The 26,925-nt window shown below is 48.5% G+C and overlaps 2 protein-coding genes across 2 annotated transcripts in view; one reads left to right on the forward strand and one right to left on the reverse strand.

The window, feature by feature from the left end:
- The first annotated feature begins 10,925 nt into the window (after positions 1-10,925).
- The window catches only part of LOC120313393 (long-chain-fatty-acid--CoA ligase ACSBG2-like), a 57,861-nt gene continuing 41,861 nt past the window's right edge, over positions 10,926-26,925 (forward strand). Inside the window, exon 1 of the mRNA XM_039355293.1 lies at positions 10,926-11,012. The gene's annotated coding sequence lies outside the window, so the exon portion shown is untranslated. The remainder of the gene's footprint in view (positions 11,013-26,925) is intronic.
- Positions 22,937-26,262, reverse strand: LOC120313395 (long-chain-fatty-acid--CoA ligase ACSBG2-like). Its single transcript, XM_039355295.1, has 3 exons — positions 25,992-26,262; positions 25,499-25,638; positions 22,937-23,685 (listed from the first exon to the last, which is right to left on the reverse strand). Exons 1-3 carry the CDS (start codon positions 26,176-26,178, stop codon positions 23,380-23,382), a joined length of 633 nt encoding a protein of 210 aa, XP_039211229.1. The 5' UTR covers positions 26,179-26,262; the 3' UTR covers positions 22,937-23,379.

Consider the following 26,925-nt stretch of genomic DNA (forward strand, 5'->3'; position numbering starts at 1 on the left):
ATTGACTTTAAAAATACCAGAACCATTGCCAAAAGTGAACATTTTAATAACAGAATAATCAGAGAAGCCATCGAGATAGAAAAACGCCCACACAGCATGAACAAGCGAGATGATACCTCCCGCCTACCAGCCATTTGGAAACCTGCCCTTATTGACAAACGACTCCCTAACCCCAAAATCTTAAACCCCTCTGCAACTCAGACTAACCTGAGCACAACCAAACAGAACACTCCCCCAGCCAATCAGAGCACAGCCAAGCCCCTAACCATTCAGAACACACCTCCACCCAATCAGAACACAGCCAAGCTCCCACCCAATCAGTTCATACCCCCACTGGCAGTTAAAAGGAAGAAACAGCTAAGACCACACATTGCTGCTCAAAGCACGAAGCTGAAAACACCAGCCTGAAGATGACGAATGGGACTTCGTCGAAACGTCGCCAAGACACTTCCAATTTTACGTGGGAGAAAACCCGAACAACCAAAGACCTACATACAAATACCCGCGAAAACCTCAGAAAAATATATATATATATATATATATATATATATATATATATATATATATATATATATATATATATATATATATATATATATATATATATTCATAGTTAAAAATATTAAAAATATGAACCCTGGGGGTATTCATGACAAAGAATAAAATGAACACCAGGGTAATAAAAACTATAAAAGTTTAATTAAAAAGCGCCAAGCTTTCGCCGTCACCTGCCGGCATCCTCAGGGCTAATGCGCCAGAGAGTGAGAAAATCTTTTATAGGCATGTCAGAGTCTGCGCCCAGCTCCTCGATCTCGTCATCGGGCCCAATTGATTCAACTGTACATGATTGGTTTGTTCCTTCCTATTCCTTTTAGTTACGTGTCCATCCTCATCCATCCTCCTTTCCCTTAATCTTGGGATGGGTGGGGTGAAACCCCTGTTATTCTGGTTATCCCTATGCTTTAACTCATCCCCCCCATCGGGCTCGAGTGGGAATGTGCATTTCACCTTCCCTTCCCAACCTTCCTCTGCTCGGTTGTTCTCTTTGCGGTAGCTTTCTCTTCCAATTTTAATGCTTTCACCTCTTATGTAACTGTCACCCGAGTAGTCCTGTAAGCTGTTCTGAGTTAAATGCGATGTACTGACGATCTGGGGTGGGTTGGTAAGTTGTTTGCCTATGGGGGGGGCGGTCTCCTGGCTACCGCTGCGTCCAATCGTCTTGCTTCTCCTCCCCCTTTCTTGTGCGTCCTGCGTTCCTTTCACACGCATCGTGCTTCGGAGATTCGGTCTGGGGGGGATGGTAATGGAATTGCGGTCCTTCCGAGTGCCACAATACATTTCTTTGACTCTCCTTTTCTTTCTCACGCTGCTCATATTTGTGTGTGTCTCAAGGGAGTCTTCAGGGTCCATGGGCGGGGGGGGGGGGGGCGTGATGGTTCGATCCCGTGAGTCTCGTAAGTCCCGTAAGTCTCACCCCTTCGCATGTTCCTCCATTCCAATCTGCTCTTTTCCTTGTCTCTTGTGGCAGTTACGCTCCGCAATCCACACTCCCTCACTCCAACCGTCCCAACCGAGTGGAGGGATCTTCTCTTCCTCTCCGAGTCAGTTGATTCGCTTCTTTCCAAGCACAGGCTAACTGTCGGGTTTGACAGTTCCCCCCCCCCCATCTCTGTCCGCTATACCCTCCTGTGCATTGGTTACGATGTCTCTGATATTCGTAGCACCGGGGCTCCGGGTCTTAGTTTCTGCCACCTTCCTATTCCTTTGGGACTGTGGCAACATTGCCAAAATGATAGAAGTATTCAGCAGTTGCCTTTCCTCCTCCAGGTTACACCGGATCAGTTGGGGGGTTGGTTCATCCTCCTTGGTGCCGTAATAGTTATTATTAGGTCGTCGGAAGTGCTGCAGATGGCTATTCGCACGCCAAGATCTTAACGCCACATATGCTGGGCATAGGTCAACGTGCCGATTAATAGAGTTATTATTAGAGAGCCACGCCTCCCTAAGTAAGCGGCCTCCCTTAGTATTGTCACTCGCCAACACGCTAACTTCACTGAAGTTGAATTTATGGCCCAGTTCTGCCATGTGTGCCCATATCTGGGAGTATTGGTCACCCCTTCTTACCGCTAGTCTATGCTCATGGACCCTGGTCTTTACCCGTTTGGCAGTCTCCCCAACATAGTTACATGGGCAGTCCACACAATCAATCTTGTATATGGCTGCCGATCTCTCCATGCTGGGGAGCGGGTCCTTGGGGCGCATTAGAGCTGCCCGTAGCGTTTGATTTGGTCTATGGGCCACTTGTATATTATACGGTGCCAAGATCCTCGCTGTGGCCTCTGAGACGTTGTGAATAGAGGGGAGAGTAACTCGTACGGTTGTCTGAGGTGTAAGTTCTTGGGGTGTGGGGTTACTCCGGGGTCCAGTTGGTTTGCTAAACCGGTTGACAAATTTTGCCGGGTACCCATTGCGTTTACACACCTGGAAGAGATGATTTCTCTCTTCCCTCTTTGCTTTGACAGTGCTGCAGTGTGACACCACCCGCTTAAACAAGGTTCTAACACAGCTGAGAAAGAAAAGGAGAGTCAAAGAAATGTATTGTGGCACTCGGAAGGACCGCAATTCCATTACCACCACCCCCCCCAGACCGAATCTCCGAAACACGACACGTGTGAAAGGAACGCAGGACGCACAAGAAAGGGGGAGGAGAAGCAAGACGACTGGACGCAGCGGTAGCCAGGAGATCGCCCCCCCCCATAGGCAAACAACTTACCAACCCACCCCAGATCGTCAGTACATCGCATTTAACTCAGAACAGCTTACAGGACTACTCGGGTGACCGTTACATAAGAGGTGAAAGCATTAAAATTGGAAGAGAAAGCTACCGCAAAGAGAACAACCGAGCAGAGGAAGGTTGGGAAGGGAAGGTGAAACGCACATTCCCATTCGAACCCGATGGGGGGGATGAGTTAAAGCATAGGGATAACCAGAATAACAGGGGTTTCACCTCACCCATCCCAAGATTAAGGGAAAGGAGGATGGAAGAGGATGGACACGGAACTAAAAGGAATAGGAAGGAACAAACCAATCATGTACAGTTGAATCAATTGGGCCCGATGACGAGATCGAGGAGCCGGGCGCAGACTCTGACATGCCTATAAAAGATTTTCTCACTCTCTGGCGCATTAGCCCTGAGGATGCCGGCAGGTGACGGCGAAAGCTTGGCGCTTTTTAAACTTTTATAGTTTTTATTACCCTGGTGTTCATTTTATTCTTTGTCATATATATATATATATATATAAAATAATTTTGAATATTGGAATCCCAAGTATGGACATTTAAAGTCAATCAGATAAAAATAAAGAGCTCTGGGATGTAAGATAAAAGGCTTTTTTTATTTGCTGAACTTTCGTTAACAACCTGTTAACATCATCAGAGCAAAAGGCTAAATGAGAAGGGGGAGTAATGTGCATAAATTTACATAACAGTTAAAAAAAACGGTTGCAGTGAGCTCTTAAAGGCATAGAGCAGTCAGTCTCAAGACTATTTTAAAAGTCGCGCTTGTCAGCTGTTTGGCGCATATGACTTATCACATTCAATGGAACAAAATATTACAGCCCAATTCCCAAACATCACAAAATCACCCACAACTAATAAGCATTACAAATGAACACACACAAACATTCCAAATAACCGTACCCAACAAAACACACACACACAACAACCCTACACCAAACAAACTATACAGTCCAAGAGACCGGCTAAAAGGCATACTGGATCTATATTACTGGCTTCTACTAATCTAGTGAAGGTGTGAAATTTATTCTGCTGGCCCGTGTATGATAACACCGTAGGCTAAATAAATAACAGTGCCTGCTGTATGCCAGATCTGAGTAGCCCCAACTTAGTTGATCTTCCAAAGGCCCGTGAAAATTTCACCCCGGCCTTTGGTGAGGGGCAGCAAAGCCCTTTTTGGGTAGGTGGGATCTGTTTATTTTTTTTTCCAAGTTCTGTCCGGTTCTCGTCATCTTTTATATTTGCATATATTTTTTTCCTGTTTGCTGAGACTTTTCTTCAAAGCCGCTCAGAGTCCCCAAGACGTGGGAAGCAGGTAAATTTAATAAATAATAACAAACACATCAAGCACATAGAAGGCTAGAATTACGGCCGCTTTACCACCAGTGGACTTCAACACCCAGAATTCCTGGGCTGGCTCAGGGATTCTGGGAGTTGAAGTCCACAAGTCATAAAAGGGCCACGTTTGAAGACCCCTGGTCTACAGTATCCCAATTTATTTATTTTTTTTTTTTAAAAAGACAAAACCTAGTGGACAATTACTTAAATAGGAGCCAGCCGTGTGCTGCAACTGCCAAAAAAGCGAACACAGTGCTGGGCTGCATCAACAGGAAGATAGAATCAAGATCACATGAAGTGTTAATACCACTCTACAAGGCCTTGGTAAGGCCACACTTGGAATCCTACATCCAGTTTTGATCACCACGATCTAAAAAAGATGTTGAGACTCTAGAAATAGTACAGAGAAGAGCAACAAAGAGGATCAGGGGACTGGAGGCTGAAATATACAAGGAACGGTTGCTGGAATTGGGGATGTCTAGTTTAATGAAGAGAAGGACAAGGGGGGACAGGATAGCAGTGTTCCAATATCTCAGGGGCCGCCCCAAAGAAGAGGGAGTCAAGCTATTCTCCAAAGCCCCTGAAGGCAGGAGAAGAAGCATCAGATGGAAACTGATCAAGGAGAGAAGCAATCTAGAAACTAAGGAGAAGATGACCTCCAAGGTCCCTTCCAACTTTATTATTAATTTTCACGTATTGGGCAGATCACAGAGTCACTCTGTGCTCGTCAAAGGTGAACAGGCAACACGGCAGGAAGCCAGGCTATAAAAAAAATCCAAGGCAGAGCAAATTTATTTGCTGAAAAGATCAATACGGTTACCCAGATTGAACAATGGGACTCTTGGCAACCAGGACCCATCAAGATCTTATCAATTAAAAACAACAGTAACGGCTCACCTGCATAGCTTCTGAGAAGTTTGTTTATTAACTAAAATCAATAAAAAAATATCTATTTTCATTCATCTTGGCCCCAAGGCCAAGGAAAACCATCGGGCTGTTCAGGCTTTTTGTAAACTGCCTCCCATACAGACAGGTTTTCCCCTGCGTTTGTTGCCTTGCTACGGTCGCGGGCCCTGTGTATCTATGAGAAGAACTAATCTATAAGTAATAATAATAATAACAACAACAACTGGAGCACCACTTGAACACCATTGGCATTGACAAATTCGCTATTAGTCAATTGCAAAAGGCGGCCTTATTAGGAACTGCTTCCATCCTGCGACGATACCTGTAATACCATCAAACCTCCACATCTGCCTATCCCAGGTCCTGGGTAAGGACTCGATAGGTAGACAAAATGCCAAATCCAGTCTGAACATCTGACTGACTGTGCGATGATCCACAATAATAATAATAATAATAATAATAATAATAATAGAGAAGACAGCAACAGACAGTAAGTGCCACCTATGCAAAGAAGCTGAAGAAACAGTGGACCACTTGGTAAGCTGTTGCAAGAAGATTGCACAGACTGATACAAGCAGCGGCATGACAAAATAGCAACAATGGTGCATTGGAAGATCTGCAAAAAATATCATTTGCCTGTAAGCAAAAACTGGTGGGATCATAAAATAGAGAAAGTCATAGAAAATGATAAAATTAAACTGCTCTGGGACTTCAGAATTCAAACAGACAAGCACCTGCAACATAACACCCCAGACGTAACAATTGTCGATAAGAAAGACAAAAAAGTCTGGATAGTGGACGTGGCAGTGCCTGGAGATAGCAGAATAGAAGAGAAAGAACTGGAGAAGATAACAAAATACAAAGACCTACAAATAGAAATAGAAAGACTGTGGCAAAAGCAAGCAAGGGTAGTACCAATAGTAATAGGCTCCTTGGGTGCAATCCCAAAACAACTGGAGCACCACTTGAACACCATTGGCATTGACAAATTCGCTATTAGTCAATTGCAAAAGGCGGCCTTACTAGGAACTGCTTCCATCCTGCGACGATACTGTAATACCATCAAACATCCACATCTGCCTATCCCAGGTCCTGGGTAAGGACTCGATAGGTAGACAAAATGCCAAATCCAGTCTGAACATCTGGCTGACTGTGCGATGAATGATAATAATAATAAAAAAGTGGCAGTGCCTGGAGACAGCAGAATAGAAGAGAAAGAACTGGAGAAGATAACAAAATACAAAGACCTACAAATAGAAATAGAAAGACTGTGGCAAAAGCAAGCAAGGGTAGTACCAATAGTCATAGGCTCCTTGGGTGCAATCCCAAAACAACTGGAGCACCACTTGAACACCATTGGCATTGACAAATTCGCTATTAGTCAATTGCAAAAGGCGGCCTTACTAGGAACTGCTTCCATCCTGCGACGATACCTGTAATACCATCAAACATCCACATCTGCCTATCCCAGGTCCTGGGTAAGGACTCGATAGGTAGACAAAATGCCAAATCCAGTCCAGCTGACTGTGCAATGATCCATAATAATAATAATAATAATAATAGTAGTAGTAGTAGTAGTAGTAGTAGTAGTAGTAGTAAAGTTGGAAGGGATCTTGGAGGTCATCTAGTCCAACTCCCTGCTCAGGCAGGAAACCCTATACCATTTCAGACAAATAGTTGTCCAGTCTCTTCTTAAAAACTTCCAGTGTTGGAGCATTCACTGCTTCTGGAGGCAGGTTGTTCCACTGGTTAATTGTTCTCACTGTTAGGAAGTTTCTCCTTAGTTCTAGGTTGCTTCTCTCCTTGATGAGTTTCCATCCGTTGTTTCTTCTCCTGCCTTCAGGCGTTTTGGAGAATAGCTTGACTCCCTCTTCTTTGGGGCAGCCCCTGAGATACTGGAACACTGCCATCATGTCCCCCCCTCGTCCTTCTCTTCGTTAAACTAGACATACCCAATTCCAGCAACCGTTCCTTGTATGTTTTAGCTTCCAGTCCCCTAATCATCTTTGTTGCTCTTCTCTGTACTCTTTCTAGAGTCTCAACATCTTTTTTACACCGCGGTGACCAAAACTGGACGCAGTGTTCCAAGTGTGGCCTTACCAAGGCCTTGTAAAGTGGTATCAACACTTCACATGATCTTGATTCTATCCCTGTTAATGCAGCCTAGCACTGTGTTGGCTTTTTTGGCAGCTGCAGCACACGGCTGGCTCCTATTAGGTGATTGTCCACTAGGACTCCGATGTCCCTCTCACAGTTACTACTACTGAGCAAGGCACCCTCTATACTATACCTTTGCATTTGTTTTTTCTTGCCTAAATGTAGAACCACCATTGAAATAAGATTTCTTTAATGAACAGGAAGAACACAAGAGGAACATTTTGCCCTGTCTTGTCCTGTTTCATTTCCTCCTTGCAACACTAAATGGTAGTTTTGGTGGGAAATCCAACAGCTGTTCTCAATTTGAACTTTACCTTGTTTACCTGCGTGGATTAACGCCCAACCTATGACAGCTTCCCTTTTGTCTGCTTATATTTTTTATTCAAACTTCATTCAGGCTCGGACACAGGAGATCCCAGCAGGTTTTGCAAAGGTCTTCAGGTTTGGAGACAAGACAGACAAAAAGCCAGAGGAGAAAAACGCCACCCCTGCAGATTAGACAAGCCCAGTTCTCAGGGCTAGTTCGTACATCAGGTTTGGTTAAAGTAGTAGGGCTTGTGGTCCCGTGTGTTATAGAAAGCTGGAACTCTAGGCTAAACAAACTATGATTCTGAGCAGTGGTTCTTAACCTGGGCAATATTGCCCCCCCCAGGGGGCGATTTCATTTTTCAGGGGGGCGATGGAATGAAAAGGGGCGATGCGGGGGCGAAGGAACGCAAAGGGGGAAATATGGGGGCGATGGAGCGAGACGTTTTGGGGACACTTTTGAGACTTTTTCGTACAGTGAACCGCTGTATATCTGTCGTACAAAAACATCAGATCGCTCGCTATTAGTGGATTGAACTGTGTTTTCAAATGTTCCTCCAGCTAGCTTCAGTACAGAACGCCGTACATATGTGAAGACGCATCGCTTATCTTCATGCGCGTTGTGCAGCAGCCTCTACCCATACGGTGGTGCGCCATTAGCCAGAATATGGGAGATATGGGGAAAAGACTGGAAATAAATGATTTGCATCGATATGTCCCGATGAACAATTTTAAAGAAAACAAAACAAGCGTTTGCATAAATTGAAGAATTATTTCCTATGTTGTGATTGAGAGGTTATGTTGGGGGAGGGGGGCGATGACAACTTCCTCATTGGCTCAAGGGGGCGATTCGTTCATTCATTCTGAGGGTTCCTGGGTGCTCTCTGAGCTGGGTGGTTTTCTTGCAAACATTTCATGACCCAACTAGGTTACATCATCAGGACTACCACTAATGATGTTACCTACGTGGCGTAATGAAACGCCTGCAAAACTACCCAGCTCGGAGAGCAGCAAGGGCCCCATAGTCATTTTCCTCCTCCTCCTCCTCCTCCTCCTCCCCCCCCACAAATCCTCCTGCCTTCTAGCAGTGATGATGTTACCTAGATGGATAATGAAACGTCTGCCAGAAAACCCATCAAACTGAAAAAGCACCAAGGGCCCCATAGTCATTTTCCTCCTCCTCCTCCTCCTCCTCCCCCCCCCCGCAAATCCTCCTGCCTTCTAGCCCTGCTGATGTTACCTAGATGGATAATGAAACGTCTGCCAGAAAACCCACCAAGCATTTTGATGTTAAAGAAACTAATTTGATGTTGAACCTTATAACAGCTGCAAGATTATTGGTGGGGCACTATTGGAAGAAAAACTCACTGCCTACTCTGGAAGAATGGACACTTAAAGTGTCTAATTTAGCAGACATGGCGAAAACCTCCGCCTATTTGAAGGACCAGTCACAAGAAAAAATATATTACGGTTTGGAGAAGATGGATTGATTACATTCAGAAGAAATATGAGATTGAAAAGTATTATCTTGCTTTTGAGCAGCTCTTAGATAATTGTTATTGGTTTTAATTATCTTATTATTTTTGACTTAATTTGTTAATATTTACAACGCTTAGAGAGTGCTTGCACTTAAAGCGGTATATAAGTCTCATAAATAAATAAATAAATAAATATTTGTTTTGAGAAGGCGTTAAAGTGTATTATGGTTTTGGTGGATAGTATAGTTGGTTTATGTTAGTTAGATTATGTTTGTTTATTTAATTTTTTTATCCTGTAATCAGCTCTGGGAAGTGGGGGAGGGGGGAAGGGGTGGGGGGTGTTATATTGTAATACATTTATAAAACTTTTAAATAAATTAAAAAAAACCCACCAAGCTCGGAGACCAGCAAGGGCCCCATAGTCTTTTTGCTCCTCCCCCTCCTCCTCCTCCTCCAGGCATATCCTCCTCCCTTCTAGCACTGATGATGTTACCTAGTTGGATAATGAAACGTCTGCAAGAAAACCCATCAAGCTGAGAGAGGACCGAGCACCCACCCACCCACCCACCCACACACACAAAGTTCAACCCTGAGTTACAAATATTTTCCTTTATCGATTAACAAGGTGTTTTGGGACTGAGCCCAATTCGCTAACCCAGAAGAGCTTCGTTCAGTCCGATGACATATTGAGGGCATGAGATGATTGAAAGCAGAGAGTGGGAGTGGGAATGGCACCCAAAAGCTGGATTTCTCAACCTGGGTCATTTTAGAGTGGGAGCACTTGGAAGGCTGTCTGTGAAATTCTGGGAGCTTAATTTTTCTTGGGCGCGTGCCTCGGCATGGATATTTCCCAAGGAGAGAGGGAGATCACAATTACAATTTATTCCGAATATTCTGATCAAAGGGATTCAAAGAGGGAGGCTGGAAACCCATCCTACAGTCCCTTTATAGTTAAGACATCAAAGAAGGTGATTGGACAGGACAAAAGTAACTAATAATAATAACAAAGAAGTTGGGGAGGGATCTTGGAGGTCATCTAGTCCAACCCCCTGGCTCAGGCAGGAAACCCTATACCATTTCGGACCAATGGCTGTCCGGTCTCTTCTTAAAAACTTCCAGCGTTGGAGCATCCACCGCTTCTGGAGGCAGGCTGTTCCACTGGTTAATTGTTCTAACAGTCAGGAAGTTTCTCCTTAGTTCTAGGTTGCTTCTCTCTTTGGTTAGTTTCCATCCGTTGCTTCTCGTCCTACCTTCAGGTGCTTTGGTGAACATAACAGAATAGAGCTGGAAGGGACCTTGGAGGTCTTCTAGTCCAACCCCCACCTCAGCCAGAAAACCCTCTACCATTTCAGACACTTCCAGTGTTGGAGCATTCCCCGCTTCTGGAGGCAGGTGGTTCCCCTGGTGAATTGTCTGAAACGGATTCCTGTCGGAGCAGGGGGTCGGACTAGAAGACCTCGAAGGGTCCCTTCCAGCTCTGTTCGGATTGCCTGGCTGGAACAACACAAGCCGCGGGCGGCGCTTCAGGCCGCGCCGTTCACCAAAAGGCGCCGGGCTCCACGCAGCGGGGCCGGCTTCCTACGGTAGCCCTTATGGGGGGGGCGTGGAGGGGGGGGGAGACGGGCGGGGTCTGCCTCCTGCCTGATGTAATCGGCCCGGCACGTGCGACTCCCCCGGAGGGGCGTCCCCCCCGCCCCGCCCCGCCCCGCCCTGCCGCGCCACGTGACCCGCGCTCCCCTCCATCCGTCCATTCACGCAGCCAGCCGTCCATTCATGCCTTCGGGCGGGCGGGCGGGGGGGGGAGGTCAATGACCGTGGGTTAACAAGGCGAGCACGCGCTCTGCGCACCATTTGGCCCCCGCCCCTTTGGGCCTCCACGCGGCGCGAGCCCACCTACCCCGCCCTCCCGCCCCTCCCACCCAGGCCCCGCCCACCCCGCCCACCCTTTAAAAAGAGGCCGGGCTGAGGGGGAGCGGCGCTCAGTCGACACGCGGCGCAGACGGAGCAGGAGGCAGCCAGGCAGGCAGGCAGGTGAGGCCAGCGGGGCTGGACGGGGCGGGCGCTTCTCGGGAGAGGGGACGCTGCCGGCTGGGGCGCCCGGGCTCCGAGAAAGAGGGATGGGGGGGGGGGGTTGGACGGGGCGAGGTCTGCCGAGCAAGGGGCGCCTGGACGGGGCTCCCCTCTTCGCCTTCCCCCTCATCTTTCGTGGGCGCCGCTGCTTCTGGCCGGCTCCGAGGCGCCCCTCCTCGGGGGAGACCCGCCCGTCGGTCCGTCTGCTCCCGCAGGCTCTGGGTCTTCCCCAGCCTCCGCCAACCCGGCGCCCGCCAGGCTTCGGGGTGCGGGGGCGGCCAAGGGGCTGCGCTGGGCTGCGGGACTCGGCTCGTTTGGAGGACGGGGCGCCCGCCGTCAATGGAAGGAGGAAGAGGAGGAAAGCGGCTAATTTGGGGGGGGGAGAGGTGGGGAGCGTTCATTAACCCCCCCCCAGTGGTTTTGCTTTATTTACTCATGGCTGTCTCACCTTTATTATGTTGGCACGCAAGGGGGGACGCGCCCGACGAATCTATCTTCCTTCCTTCCTTCCTTCCTTCCTTCCTTCCTATCTATCTATCTATCTATCTATCTATCTATCTATCTATCTATCTATCTATCTATCTATCTATCTATCTATCTATCTATCTATCTATCTATCTATCTATCTATCTATCTATCTATGTATCTATCTACCTTCCTTCCTTCCTTCCTTCCTTCCTTCCTTCCTTCCTTCCTTCCTTCCTTCCTTCCTTCCTTCCTTCCTTCCTCTTTCCCCCCCTCACCACAGCCCTGCGAGGTGGGATGGGCCGCGAGAGGGAGGGACTGGTCCAAAGCCACCCAGCCATCTTTCCTGGCTAAGGTGGGACTAGACCGCCCCGTCTCCCGGTGACCGTGCCGGAGTCACCCAGCCGTCTTAATAACAGAATCACGGAGTGGGGAGGGACCTCGGAGGTCGTCTAGTCCAGCCCCCTGCTCAGGCAGGAGACCCCTAGACCTGTTTCAGACATTTAAATGCTTGTCCGATCTCTAAAAATCTTTCAGGGCTGAGTCAGGACTCGAATTCGCCACCTCCTGGTCAGCATCCCAAAGTCACCCTGTGGCTTTCCTGCTTAAGGGAGAACTAGAACTCGCCGTCGCCTGGGGTTTGGCCCAGGGCCACCCACCCAGCTGGCTTCCCCGTCTAAGTCAGGACTAGAACTCGCCGTCTCCTGATGACCATCCCAGCGCTGACCCCGCCACCGTTCGTGGCTAAGGCAGGACTAGAACTCGCTGTCTCCTGCTCTCCAGCCCAGTGCCCTAACCACTAGGCCAGTGTTTCTCAACCTTGACCATTTTAAGGCATGTGGACTTCAACTCCCAGAATTCCACAGCCAGCGTTGCTGGCTGTGGAATTCTGGGAGTTGAAGTCCACATGCCTTAAAATGGTCAAGGTTGAGAAACACTGCACTAGGCCAAGTATGGCAGCTTTGGGGGGGGGGGCTGCAGGACTCTTCCTGATGGGGGGGTCAGGGGGGAGCAGAATATTCTTCCCGGGGCATCGGTTGAGGGGGGACCCCCCTTTTTCACCCCAGAGTTGCTATTCTCTGGCCCAATGGAAGGAGGTGGCCGGGAGCTGGTGTGACCCCTTGCTGGATCCTTGCCCGGTCAGAACCCCTTCGGGATCGGACTAGAGGTGGGAGGGACCTCGGAGGTCTTCTAGTCTAGCCCCCTGCTCAGGCAGGAGACCCCAGACCATTACAGACAAGTGGCTGTCCCGTCCCCCCTTCAAAGCAGGGATGGAGCGCCCAGGATTTTTTTGGGGGGGGCTTCCTTTGTTCACGCCAGAGTGGTGGGGGGGGTGGCTCCTAGGGCCCCTGTGGATTTTGACATCCCGCCGCTCCTTCAAACAGCCCTCCCCAAAGGCCACTGGGGCTGGGGATGATGGGAGTCGGTGTCCGTCCCATCTGGAAGACTCTCCAGCCCTCCGGGGCAAACTGGAAGAAGTGAACTCTGCCCGATTGCCAGGGGCCACAGAGACGAATCTCGCTAGGCTGGTTGGCCCGCCCCTCCGCTCGGATGCCCAGTAAATGGGGAACCCCCTTGCCCCCCCCCAGCCAGCCTCTCCTGCCCCCCCTCCTCCCCTTCCCCGACCTCAAGGAAAGTTTCGCGCCCCCTTCTAATTTACCTGTAGAGCACCTTGTTCCTTTCAGATCGGCACCCAGTGTGCAGAGGGAGAGCCTCACGAAAGGAGAAGTGGGGGACTCCTCCCCCCAAAATTGGGGGGCAGGGGTCCAGGGACCCCCCTACTGGTAGATTTCATTCAAAAGCGGAAGCTTTGGGGCGGGGGGGGGGGGAGAAGGGCGGAATTGAAACTCAACAGGGAGCTCTTCCTTGGGCAACATTTCCAGCAATGAAACAAAACAAATCCGATCGCAAAAACCCCCAACCGTTGCTGTTTGTTTACATCATTTCCTCGTTGCGTGTAATGGCTGGGTGAGTGTGTGTAGTGCTGTGACTTAAGCGGATCGGTCTCATATTTGCCCAAACCGTTTCCTCATTTCAAACAAGGCCGCAATTGATCGACTGCAACGGTTGGTTATATAATCGCACACGTGTGTGTGTGTGTGTGTGTGGGGGGGGGGGGGGCGTTGTTTAGCTGCGACAATCGGGAAGTTCTTCTCCAGCAGGCAGAGAGGAGGGGGCCGGGCCGTGGAGGGCTGTGGCCCATGGGGAACGATGGCCCAATCTAGTGCAGGGGGTGGGAGTGTGTTTTGTTTTGTTTTTTCCCCTCTTGGCTACTGCTTGTCTGTTTGTCTGGGATTAATCCCCGCTTATCTGATCTTTCTTTTGAGTCCTTGGCTGATTGATTGCCTGCCTTTCATTGCCCAACTAGATCACCCGATCAGCGTGCTGGAGGGGAAGGAGCCCCACCTTTCATGAAATATCTCTGGCGTCCGCTCTTTGACACACGGATTTCTCAGTGAAATAGCTCCTGCTTCCCCTTAAAAAGCAGAAAGGCATCAGTTCCGTACGCGGTGGAGTTCTAGGGCTGGGAGGGCCCTGGAGGCCATCTAATCCACCCCTCCTCTGGTCGCTTAGGGCGAGAATCCCAACTGAAGCCTGCCCGCCCAGTTTCTGCTTGAAGAGGTGCTTGCCAGATCCCTGGGGAACGGATCCCGCTCTGAGATCCCTCGGTGGGGGGTGAACTATCCCTTCCGTTGAGACTCTTGGCAACCACGACACAGGCAGTCCTCTACCTATGACCGTTTTTCACCCTTAACGACCGTTGCAGCATCGCCCATGGTCATGTGATTTACATTCGGATGCTAGACAACTGATTCGTATTTATGATGGTTGCGGCGTTCCTCTCTCTCTCTCTGTGTGTGTGTGTGTGTGTGTGTGACGGGATCTCCTTTTTTTTGCTACTTTCTGACAAGCAAAGTCAAGGGGGAAAAGCTGGATTCACTTAACGGCCACGGGCCGATTCACTTAACAACAGTGGTCGTAAAATGGGGCAAAACTCAACATATGTCTCACTTAGCCACAGAAATGTCGGGCTCAGTTATGGTCGTAAGGCGAGGACTAGGTGTACTTTGATTTGGTCTTCAAAGTAGGTTTTTCTCCTGACTTTCTGTCCCTGAAGTCCACTAAGAGGCATCCTTCCCCTCCCCCCCCCAGGAAAGGACTGGGGGGTCTCCTGATCTGCTTAGGTATGGGGTGGGCTGCTGTACCCCCTCCCCAATCTTCTCCTTTCCTTCCATCTCTCTTGGTTGCTACAGGAGCACCACTGTAGTAACGGAAGTTATGTGGCTAAGTAAAACATTCGTTAAGTGAGCTTTGCCCCATTTTACGACCTTGCCACGGTTGATAAGCGAATCATCGCAGATGTTGTGGCACGGCGGGTAAGTCAATCTGGCTTCCCCTGTTGACCTTTGCCTGCTTGAAGGTCGCAAAAGAGGGAATCACGTGATCCCGGGGACACAGCGCCCGTCATAAATAGGAACCAGACCCCCAGCGAAGCTGCGACGGGCGTGAGTGTGAAAAACGGCCCTAAATCGCTTTTTTCCAGTGCCGTTGTAACTTTGAACGGTCACTAAATGAAGCGTTGGAAGTGGAGGGCTACATGTCATTTTCTGGACAATTCTGTTGCCCTCTTCTGCCTCCTTCCCCCCCCCGTTTGCTTCAAATGTGCCCACGGGAAGGTCTGTTTCTTGGATTAGTGCCACGTTAAGAGCCGTGGTGGCGCTGTGGTTAGAATGCAGCATGGCAGGCTGACTCTGCCCACTGCCAGCAGTTCGATCCTCTCACCGGCTCAGGGTCGACTCGTCCTTCCGTCCTTCCGAGGTCGGTAAAATGAGGACCCAGATAATTGGGGGGCAGTAGGCTGACTCTGCAAAGCGCCTAGAGAGGGCTGTGAAAGTGCTGCGAAGCGGTATGTAAGTCTTAAGTGCTGTTGCTATTCTCTCCTTCCTTCCCTCCTTCCTTCCCTCTCTCCTTTCGCGGCCTTTTCTTTCTACCTTTCTTTTCTTTCCCTCTACTCTTTCCTTCCTTCCCTTCTTTTTCTCCATTTTTTCCTTCTCTCCTGCCCCCTCCATCTCTTATTTCCCTTCTCTTTTTCTCTCCCTCTTCTTTCCTCTCCTTCCTTTCTCCCTCTTTTTTCTTTCTCCTTTTCTTTCTTTCCTTCCTTCCTTCCTTCCTTCCTTCCTTTCCTTCCTTCCTTCTTTCCTTTCTTCCTTTTTCTTTCTTTCTTTCCTTTCTTTCCTTCTTTCTTTCTTTCCTTTCTTTCTTTCTTTTTTTCTTTCTTTCTTTCTTTCTTCCTTTCTTTCTTCCTTTCCTTCCTTCCTTCCTTTCCTTCTTTCCTTCCTTCCTTCCTTTCCTTCTTTCCTTCTTTCTTTCCTTTCTTCCTTTTTCTTTCTTTCCTTTCTTTCCTTTCCTTCTTTCTTTCCTTCCTTTCTTTCTTTCTTTCTTTCTTTCTTTCTTTCTTTCTTTTCTTTCTTCCTTTCCTTCCTTTCCTTTCTTCCTTCCTTTCCTTTCCTTCCTTCTTTCCTTCTTTCCTTCCTTCTTTCCTTCTTTCTCCTTCCTTCCTTTCTCTTTTAAGAGCCTGTTGGCGCAACCTTGCAGGCTGACTCTGCCCACTGCCAGCAGTTCGATCTGAACCACCACTGGCTCGAGGTTGACTCTTGCCTTCCGAAGTCAGTGAAAAGGAGGGCACAGGTTGTTGGGGGGCCAAGAGGCTGACTCTGTAAAACCGCTTAGAGAGGGCTGTGAAACGGCATATAAGTCTTAAGCGCTATGGCCCGGCTTCCCTTCCTCCCTCAGTTGCTTTTTCGCTTCTGCTCTTGCTCGGCGGGGCAGCGGCGTGGGAGCCACGTCAGCCTGCTGCTCGGAGGAAGGTGACGGGGCCACGCTTCTCGCTGGATGGGTGCCTGCCTGGCATGTGACCCTGAATCCTCCACCCGGCCCCCAGGCTATGGGTGCAAGGGCACCAAACGTGTCTGCGAGCTCCCCTCCTCCTCCTCCTCCCCTGCAGATTGTCTGGGGACGATCTGCCCCGTGACGACGCTGCTTGGATGTTGCCGCTCGGCCTTCCCATTGGTTGAGGAGGGTTGGGTGACTCAACAGCAGGTGTAGCCCAGCTGCATTGAGCAACAGGCGGCTCTAATGAGCGATGGGGGGGGGGCTTTTTCCACGCCTGCCCAAATCCACCCTGGGAAACTTAACTGCCTGCCAGGAAACTACAGCCCTTCTCTGCAGGGCCAGCGGAGGGGGGGGGGATTTTGTCAAGTCTGACGGGGGGGGGGTGGGCGGGCAGGGGGGGAGCACCTCGTCTTTGCATGAAAATGGGTCTTAAATTAATTCTGGAAAGAGTGCAGAGAAGAGCAGCAGAGACGGTTAGGGGGCTGGAGGCTAAAACATTAGGAAGAACGGTTGCGGGGAATTGGGTTCGGCTAGTCCGGGGAAAAGGAGGACTGGGCGGGGTGGGGGGGACATGATAGCAGGGTTCCAATATTTGAGGGGCTGCCCCAAAGAACGGGTGGTGGGGGTGGCTGTCAACCTATTCTCCAAAGACCCAGAAGGCAGGAAGAGAAGCAACAGATGGAAACTAATCAAGGAGAGAAGCAACCTGGAGTTAAGGAGAAACTTCCTGATAGCAAGGACAATTAACCAGTGGAACAGCTTGCCACCAGAAGTGGTGAATGCTCCAACACTGGACGTTTTCAAAAAAAAGATCAGAGAGCTACTTGTCTGGAATGGGATACGGTCTCTTGCTTGGACTAGAAGACCTGGAATTGGGTATGTCTAGTTTAATGAAGAGAAGGACCAGGGGGGACGTGATAGCAGTCTTCCAGTATCTCAGGGGCTGCCCCAAAGAAGAGGGAGTCAAGCTATCCTCCAAAGTGCCTGAAGGCAGGACAAGAAGCAACGGATGGAAACTAATCAAGGAGAGAAGCAACCTAGAACTAAGGAGAAACTTCCTGACAGGGAGAACAATTAACCAGTGGAACTACCTGCCTCCAGAAGCAGTGAATGCTCCAACACTGGAAGTTTTTAAGAAGAAACTGGACAGCCATTTGTCCGAAATGGTATAGGGTTTCCTGCCCGAGCAGGGGGTTGGAGTAGATGACCTCCAAGGTCCCTTCCAACTTTATTATTATTACTATTATTATTACTGCTACTATTACTACTACTACCTCCAAGGTCCTTTCCAACTCTGTCATTCTATTAAAATAGCAAAGAGCTGTGTGTGTGTGGGGGGGGGAAGAGGGCAGAAGGAAAGCCCTGCTCCAGCATTAAACCAGCTGCTGGTGCTTCTGACTTTTCTATTTGCAAAAAGCATCTGCTCTGTTCAGCGTGACAGCTGGCTTCTCCCATCTCTGACTGGAGGTCTCCCCCCCCCTACTTGGAGTCTGTTTGTTGGGGGGGGGAGGCTGTCAGCAACTCTGAGCAGCTTGCAAAAATAATATACAAGAGATAAAAAATATGAGCTCCCCCCCCCAGGCGATGATAACAATCAGATGAGTCGTTTGACGGGCTGTGTCCCACTCTGGGGGTGCTCAGGCCCGTTGGCCAAACCAGGTCTTCAGGGCCTTGGGAAAGACTGTGAAAGTGGGGGCCGGTCTTGCCTCCGCAGGGAGGGTGTTCTAAAGGGAGGGGGCCACCACAGAGAAGACCCCCCTTGATCCCTCTATATCAGGGGTCTTCCAACTTGGCCCTTTTATGACTTCTGGACTTCAACTCCCAGAATTCCTCAGCCAGGCACGCGTGCCTGGCTGAGGAATTCTGGGAGTTGAAGTCCAGAAGTCATAAAAGGGCCAAGTTGGAAGACCCCTGCTCTATATGGACATCCTTAGGAAAGGGGACCCATGACATCCCCTGCTTCCTCCCCTCTGGTGGGTAACCAAGAAGAGACCGTCCTTCAGATCCCCTGGTCTCAAGCCACGTAGGGCCTGAAAGGTGACCGCAGCACCTTGAACAGGTCCTGGAAGCAAGTCGGCCGCCAATGCAGTTCCTGTAGGACGGCTGACACCTGCACATCTCTGGGTCTGCCCAAAACCATGAGGTGTGCTGCAGGTTGCCGAGTTTAGGGTGTTGAGTATTTTTTGCAAGCTGGCTTTCCTCCGTATAATAGTCAGACCCGCCCTCCCTGTCTGTGTGCAACAGAGAATGCATGTTTTGCAAAAATCAAGAAGTGTTCCGGAGGAGTAAAATGGAGAAAGGCGTCTTATATTTGCTGGAAGATGGGGAGAGTAGAATACAGTAGAGTAGAGTAGAGTAGAGGAATAGGATAGGATAGGATAGGATAGGATAGGATAGGATAGGATAGGATAGGATAGGATAGGATAGGATAAGAAATAGAATAGAATAAGGAATAGAATAGAATAGAATTACAGAATAGAATAGAATAGGAATAGAATAGAGTAGAATAGAATAGAATTACAGAATAGAATTACAGAATAGAATTACAGAATAGAATAGAATTACAAATAGAATATAATAGAATAAAATTACAGAATAGAATAGAATAGGAATAGAATAGAATGGAATTACAAATAGAATATAATAGAATAGAATTACAGAATAGAATAGAATAGGAATAGAATAGAATAGGAATAGAATAGAATAAAATTACAGAATAGAATAGAATATGAATAGAATAGAATGGAATTACAAATAGAATATAATAGAATAGAATTACAGAATAGAATAGGAATAGAATAGAATGGAATTACAAATAGAATAGAATTACAGAATAGAATAGAATAGAACAGAATAGAATAGAATAGAGCTGGAAGGGACCTTGGAGGTCTTCTAGTCCAGCCCCCTGCTCAAGTGGGAGAACCTATACCATCTCAGACAAGTGACTGTCCAGTCTCTTCTTAAAAACCTCCGTAAGAAACAGACTTTTTAACCCTCTTTTTTCTAGCCAGAGTTTTGCAAGAGGAAAAAGAGGTTCCTGGCAGAGGCAGCTTTTATTTTGATTTTTGGAGGCCTGGTTGAAAATATTTTCCAGCTCTGGTTTCGGATTCTGTCTGGTTCCCTCGCTGCTCCTAGCCTTTTTCTGTTCCTTTAAACTGGGATTGCTGGATTAGCCACAGTTCTCTCACATAACGTGCTAAGCTCTGAATCATGGTTTGTCAGGCACATGGTCAGGTTGCTGTTATGCGCACCCTGTGTTCAAGCCAGAATGTGTGAGAGGCCGGGTGCTGCCTCTTAAGATTAATTTAAGCACAGAATTGCCAGTACAGAATGATATAGATGCCTGAACTTGTCTGAATTGACAAATTCTCAATTGTCTGGAATGGTAGAGGGTCTCCCTGTGCAGGGGGTTGGACTAGAAGACCTCCAAGGTCCCTTCCAACTCTTGTTATTCATTTATTCTTCTGGGCTAAAAATCTTGGGCAGATTCCTGCTGGCACTAACTAATGTTTGTTAAATGTCCTGGTGCAATTGTGTCAGTGTGCAATTCAAACACTTGATTCAAGGATAAGCTGGAGGGTTGCTAAAAATATCAGAGTCTTGCGTTAATGTTGGCACTTCGGCTGGCAGGAACGTCACTTCTTTCTCACATTCCTCTGGAAAAACAAAACCTTTGACCTGCTTGGCTGTCTTTCTGGACGTGGAAGGGCTCAGATGACCTGAGGGCAAGTGAGGCAATGTGTAACACACTCAGGACAGCCAAACAATGTCTCTCTGGTTTCATCACCGTGATGGGGCCGGGGAGTGGAATGGAATAGAACATGGAATGGAATAGAAAATGGAATGGAATTAGAATAGAATAAAATGCAGAATAGAATTAGAATAAAAAGCAGAATAGAATAGAATAGAGTAGAACAGAGTAGATTAGGAATAGAATAGGAATAAGAATAGAATAGAATAGAATAGAATTGTATTGTATTGTATTGTATTGAATTACAGGATAGAATAGAATGGAATGGAATGGAATGGAATAGAGCTGGAAGGGGCCTTGGAGGTCTTTTAGTCCAACTCCCTGTTCAGGCAGGAGATCCTATGCCATTTCAGACAAATTGTTGTCCAATCTCTTCTTAAAAGCTTCCAGTGTTGGAGCATTCACCGCTTCTGGTGGCAGGTTGTTCCACTGGTTAATTGTTCTCACTGTCAGAAAATTCCTCCTTAGTTCCAGGTTGCTAGTAGTAGTAGTAGTAGTAGTAGTAGTAGTAGTAGTAGTAGTAGTAGTAGTAATAATAATAATAATAAAGTTGGAAGGGACCTTGGAGGTCATCTAGTCCAACCCCTTGCTCAGGCAGGAAACCCTATACCATTTCAGACAAAGGGCTGTCCAGTCTCTTCTTAAAAACTTCCAGTGTTGGGGCATTTACTGCTTCTGGAGGCAGGTAGTTCCACTGGTTAATTGTTCTCACTGTCAGGAAGTTTCTCCTTAGTTCTAGGTTGCTTCTCTCCTTGATGAGTTTCCATCCATTGCTTCTTGTCCTGCCCTCAGGCGCTTTGGGGAATAGCTTGACTCCCTCTTCTTTGGGGCAGCCCCTGAGATACTATAACGCTGCTATCCTGTCGTCCCCCCCCCCCTCGGTCCTTCTCTTCATTAAACTAGACATCCCCAATTCCAGCAACTGTTCCTTATATGCTTTAGCCTCCAGCCCCTGATCCTCTTTGTTGCTCTTCTCTGCACTCTTTCCAGAGTCTCAACATCTTTTTTACATCGTGGTGACCAAAACTGGATGCAGGATTCCAAGTCTGGCCTTACCAAGGCCTTGTAAAGTGGTATTAACACTTCACGTGATCTTGATTCGATCCCTCTGTTAATGCAGCCTAGCACCGTGTTGGCTTTTTTGGCAGCTGCAGCACACGGCTGGCTCCTATTTAGGTGATTGTCCACTAGGACTCCGAGGTCCCTCTCACAGTTACTACTATTGAGCAAGGTACCCCCTATAACTATACCTGTGCATTTGGTTTTTCTTGCCTAAATGTAGAACCTTGCTTTTTCCACCATTGAAAAAAGTGAGGTTCTCCATTTAGGCAAGAAAAACACCATTGCTTTTGTGTTGCCCTCGGGTGCCGTAGGGCAGTGTTCCTCCACCGGGGCAGCTTTCAGACTTCAACTCCCAGAATTCCCCAGGCACCAGGGGGCTGTGTTTACTCTTAAGCATCCCATGAAATCGGTGGTTCTCAACCGTAGCCCCAGAATCCCCCAGCCAGCCTGGGGCTAAGGACTAATGAATGGGTTCAAACGGAGAGGCTGATTTGTCTTGTGCCATCCACGTGATGCTGATCTGATCGTTTGGAAAGAAACCTTGGTTGATCTCGCCCGGGGAGACTTTTTTTCCTGGCAGAAGCTGACTCAAGAGACCCCCTTAGCTGGGTTTGGCTGTTCTCTTGGGAATTGGGGAGGTGGGCACAGAAGTCATTCCACCAGGGGAACCTTCGCAGTTTTTCTTCCGATCCTTGGGACTCCCGTATCTCTCCGTTTTATTTCGGTCTGTTTGTGTTGGCATTTTCGGTAGCTGAGATAACTGCCGGTCACCTTGACTGGACCCTTGTTTGCAATCTAAAGGGAAATAAATGGCTCGGGTTCAAATTTTAAGAGTCGGTCTCTGACCGAAGGCCACCTGAAGAGACTAGAAGCATTTGAAATATGGATTGACAGGCGGCTGTTACGTAGAAGCTGGGCTGACAAGATCAGAAACGAGGTGATAAGCCTCCTGGGAAAGCCAAGGGAAATCATCAAAACAATTAAAAAACGAAAATTAGAATATTTTGGACACGGGATGCGACACCCAGAAAAATACAGCATACTCCATCTAATCCTCCAGGGAAAGATGGAAGGCCAACGAGGTCCAGGCAGAAGAAGAACATCGTGGCTTCAAAATCTAAGGGACTGGTTTGGACAAAACTCAGCAGCACTTTTTTGTGCGGCTGCTGACAAAAACAGGATCACTAACGTGATTGCCAAAATCTGATAACGTATATGGCAGAAGAAGAGGAAGAGGAAGAGGAAGAGGAAGAGGAAGAGGAAGAGGAAGAAGAAGAAGAAGAAGAAGAAGAAGAAGAAGAAGAAGAAGAAGAAGAAGAAGAAGGAAGAAGAAAAGGAAGAAGAAGAAGAAGAAGAAGGAAAGAAGAAGAAGAGGAAGAAGAAGAAGCAGAAGAAGGAAGAAGAAGAAGGAAGGAAGAAGAAAGAAGAAGAAGAAAGAAGAGGAGGAGAGGAGGGAGGAAGGAGGAGAGGAGGAAGAAGAAGAAGAAGAAGAAGAAGAAGAAGAAGAAGAAGAAGAAGAAGAAGAAGAAGAAGAAGAAGAAGAAGAAGAAGAAGAAAGGAAGAAGGAGGAGGAGGAGGAGGAAGAAGAAGAAAGAAGGAAGAAAGAAGAAGAAGAAGAAGAAGAAGAAGAAGAAGAAGAAGAAGAAGAAGAAGAAGAAGAAGAAGAAGAAGAAGAAGAAGAAGTAGTAGTAGTAGTAGTAGTAGTAGTAGTTGGAAGGGACCTTGGAGGTCTTCTAGTCCAACCCCCTGTTCAGGCAGGAAACCTACCATTTCAGACAAATGGTTGTCTGAACTTTCCTGAGGTCACCTTAAAATCTTGGAAAGAGTAATGCAAGGACTTCACTTTTGGAAAAGTGAGCAGGCCGGTCCTCTTTTAATTTAGCATCTCAGAGGACAGAGGGCATTTTAATGGGCAACATAAAGGGCATTTAAACCATCCCCTGGCCTTTTTCCGCATAAGACTTGACAAATCTCTTTTGGAGAACATTGATTGGATACGACTTGTCTTTTCTGAACGAAGCGGCTAAGATTCTCAGCGAAGTGGGATCTGGGCTGAACCCCACGGCATGGCTGGCTAGGGAATTCTGGGAGTTGAAGTCCACCCCTCTTCATGTTGCCAAGGTTGAGAAATGCCACCCTGTGCCATCCGACCCCCCCCTACCCCAGCAGTCTGCCCACAAACCATCCAGAACTGGGGAGCCATGCCAGCTTCTTACCCAGCTCGCCACTCTGAATGGAGAAGTCTTTGCTGAGCAGAACCCACTTCTGGATTTTCTGGGCGTTGGAGGTGGCGTGATCATTGACCTTCATGACTCCCTTCTGGATGGCGGTGTACACAGCCACGTCTTTGTTGCCCACTATGTCGGAGACCGTGGTGGACTTGCTGCCCAGTTTCTGGCAGAACTCGATGGATTCAGCCGTCAGTTCGTCTTCCGACATCCCCGTTTCTAGGTTCATCTTGCTCTAGAAAAGCAGAAGAGTGTTGGAGTGGCCATGGGAAGGAGGGCAGCGCCACCCTCTGGTGGGGGCTGGCCCTGCCCTGATGTTTGCCCAGAGGGGGGATAGATGAGGGGGTGTATGTGGGCACCCACCCATTCAGACAATATGGAGTATAAGGTAAGAGCTCAAGGTAGAGGCCAGCAACGTTGCCCCCCTGGAGATCATGTCTAGACCCTCAGCAGGAACAATCTGATCTTTTCCCAACAGGAACTGGTGGAGCACCGAAGGGGTGGAGGACTTTCTTCCCCCCCCCCCCAGCATAGAATCAGCCCTATCCTAAGCTAAGCAGCTATTTGGAAGCATTTATGAAAGAACGGTCAAGGATGAGGAGAACAGGATTCTGCAAAACCAAAGAGTGAACTCTCCCTTTTAGCTTTCAATTCAAGATCGTAGTCCTCAGTTTTTCCACTCCTGAAGATTTTTGAAAGGGGAACTTCTCTTGCCTGGATTGACACCTGAATAGAGCCTTCCCAGACCAGTGTTTCTCCCACCTTGGCCACATTAAGACGGGTGGACTTCAACTCCCAGAATTTCCCAACTGGCCAATTCCATGAATTTGAAGCCCACCCATCTTAAAACAGCGAAAGGGTGCTTTAGAATATGGCAAAAAAGAGTGCAGAGAAGAGCAACAAAGATGATTAGGGGACCGGAGACTAAAACATATAAAGAATGGTTGCTGGAATTGGGTATGTCTAGTTTAATGAAGAGAAGGATGGGGGGGGGGACATGATAGCAGCATCTCGGGTTGCCCCAAAGAAGAGGGAGTCAAACTATTCTCCGAAGTACCAGAAAGGCAGGACAAGAAGCAACGGATGGAAACTCCTCAAGGAGAGAAGCAATCTAGAATTAAGGAGGAATTTCCTGACACTAACAACAATTAACCAGTGGAACAGAAGCTGCCTCCAGAAGTTGCGGGTACTCCAACGCTGGAGGCTTTTAAGAAAAGACTGGACAGCCACTTGTCTGAAATGTGTTTCCTGCTTGAGTGGGGGGGGGGGATTGGACTAGAACAGACATGTCAAACACAAGGCCCAGGGGCTGGATGCGGCCTGTGCCATGGTTTCATGTGGCCCGCAAAGCCATCCTGGAAACAGGGAACGGCCCCTGCTGCCTTGGCCCCGGCCCAGGCCTCCCGGGAGCCAATGTACAATTTTGTGGTGGCCATCTATGCTGAAACGCATTCAGTCTTAGTTCCACAAGGCCATCTGGAAACAGCAAGGGACCGACCCCTGCCGCATCGGCCCCAACCCCTGGGTGCATGCTGGGGAGGTGTCACCCTTTGTGAGGAATGAAGAAATGCACTATTACTTGGAAATGGCCAGCAAATGGCCCTCACCTACTCTTCCAATGGACCACGCCCCGGTCCCACTCCCTTCTGCCAGAGACCCTCAGATCTGTCCCACTCCTGCCCAGGCCCTCACAGGAACCTTTGATGAGAACGATGAAGAGCTGGCTATGCCTACCCAGTAGGCCACACCCATTCCAGCCACGCCCACCCAGTAAGCCTCACCCCCCTGGCCACACCCACCCATCCCCCCCCCCCCGAGGACAACTGCAAAGCTGATGTGGCCCTCAATGAAATTGAGTTTGACACCCCTAGACTAAAAGACCTCGAAAATCCCTTCCAACTCTGTTATTCTATTCTAAACACATCTGGGAATGCCCAATTTGGATCTGAAGGAGTGAGAATGGCAGCCCCTTGGACTCGTCTCCCTCCTATCCCTCTCCCCCGCGGGCCCCAGTGCCTAGGGGAGGAAGGAGAAAATCTGGTGCTCACCTTAAGGGTCATCAGCATGACGAGATATTTGGCTTTGTCTCCCACTAACATGACGTTGCTAAGAATGGGGACGGCCTCCTTGACTGCATCTTCAATCGGGACCGGGGGAATATTCTCTCCCCCCGCGGTGATGATGAGCTCTGGAATAAAAACGGCAAAGGCCGTGCCATCAGACCTCAAGAAGAGCGATTGGATTCACACACTTGCAGTCTATGGGATAAACCATGGCTTGTCTGCTGCAGAAACCGGGAGTCTCGACTTTAACAACTGTTCGCTTTGTGAGTTTTCAAAATTAGAACGGCACTGGAGAAAAGTGACTTGTGACTGGTTTTCATGCTTACGACTGTCACAGCAACCCCACGCCACGCGACTGAAATCCAGACACTTGGCTACCGGTATGCATTTATGATGGCTGCAGCCTCCCAGCGACCCGGGATTCTCATTTGTGATCTTCCCTGGAGATTTCCTCTCGTGACCCAGGGGACTGGATTACCTTTGATCCGTCCCGTAATGAAGAGGAAGCCATCCTCATCGTACCGGCCCAGATCCCCAGAATGAAGCCAGCCCTCGGCGTCAATGGCTTCTTTCGTTTTGTCTTCCATGTTCAGGTAGCCCATAAAGACATGGCGCCCGGCAAAGCAGACCTCGCCGACGCCTTCCTGGTCTGGTTTGAAAAGCATCGTCCGGAAGCCTGTAATCTCCTTGCCGCAGCTGGATGGAGGGGGAGGGGAAGGGGTCAAGCAAAGAGTCAAGGGCTGGCAAGTGTACCCCCGCTCACAAACACACGGACTGCCCATTGCGGAGAAGCACCGTGTGGTCTGCATCTCAAACTGGAGCGGAAACGGTTCCTGGAGTCTGCAATGTTTTCTGGGAATCCATTCATGCTCCCGCACCCTCCGAAGGGCGTATATCCGAAAGAGCGCAACTGAATGTCTATGGAGCTTCTCAGTCATCCAGGTATGATGGCCCCAAAGGCGCTTTTTTTCAGGAGGCGACTGGACTTTCTGGTGTTTCCGGTTGCTCCCTGAAAAAAAGCATCTTTGGGACAGCCATGACCTGGATAGTGGAGAAGCTCCATAGACCACGAGGATTGTGTGGTTGCCTGGCGATTAGCATCTCCTCTCCAGGTGATCTGGGAAGAAAGAAGATGCCAATACATTCAGAAGAAATACCACTAGAAAAAGCTGAAAGGATCACGCACCACGGTTCCAATTTACATGACCGTTGAAGTAAAGACAAGGATAGAGAAAGCTCGAACAGCATTCTTCAAAATGAAAAAGGTCTTCTGCAGCCACGACAGAAGCCTAAAACTGAAAATCAAGCTTGTCAGATGCTCTATTTTTCCTATCCTGCTCTATGGAGTAGAGAGTCGGTCTCTGACAGACGGCCACCTGAAGAGACTAGAAGCATTTGAAATGTGGATTGAT

The sequence above is a fragment of the Crotalus tigris genome, unplaced genomic scaffold (assembly GCF_016545835.1).
Source record: "Crotalus tigris isolate CLP2741 ecotype Arizona unplaced genomic scaffold, ASM1654583v1 scf7180000018656.1905471916:244674, whole genome shotgun sequence".
Taxonomy (NCBI): Eukaryota; Metazoa; Chordata; class Lepidosauria; order Squamata; family Viperidae; genus Crotalus; species Crotalus tigris.

Excerpts from the sequence above, each read along its gene's own strand:
- LOC120313395 (XM_039355295.1), bottom strand. The coding sequence starts at position 26,178 with ATGCTTTTCAAACCAGACCAGGAAGGCGTCGGCGAGGTCTGCTTTGCC. Across the intron at positions 25,639-25,991 it reads CATTACGGGACGGATCAAAG|AGCTCATCATCACCGCGGGG; the intron begins GTAATCCAGTCC and ends TTTTTATTCCAG. Across the intron at positions 23,686-25,498 it reads TCATGCTGATGACCCTTAAG|AGCAAGATGAACCTAGAAAC; the intron begins GTGAGCACCAGA and ends CTGCTTTTCTAG.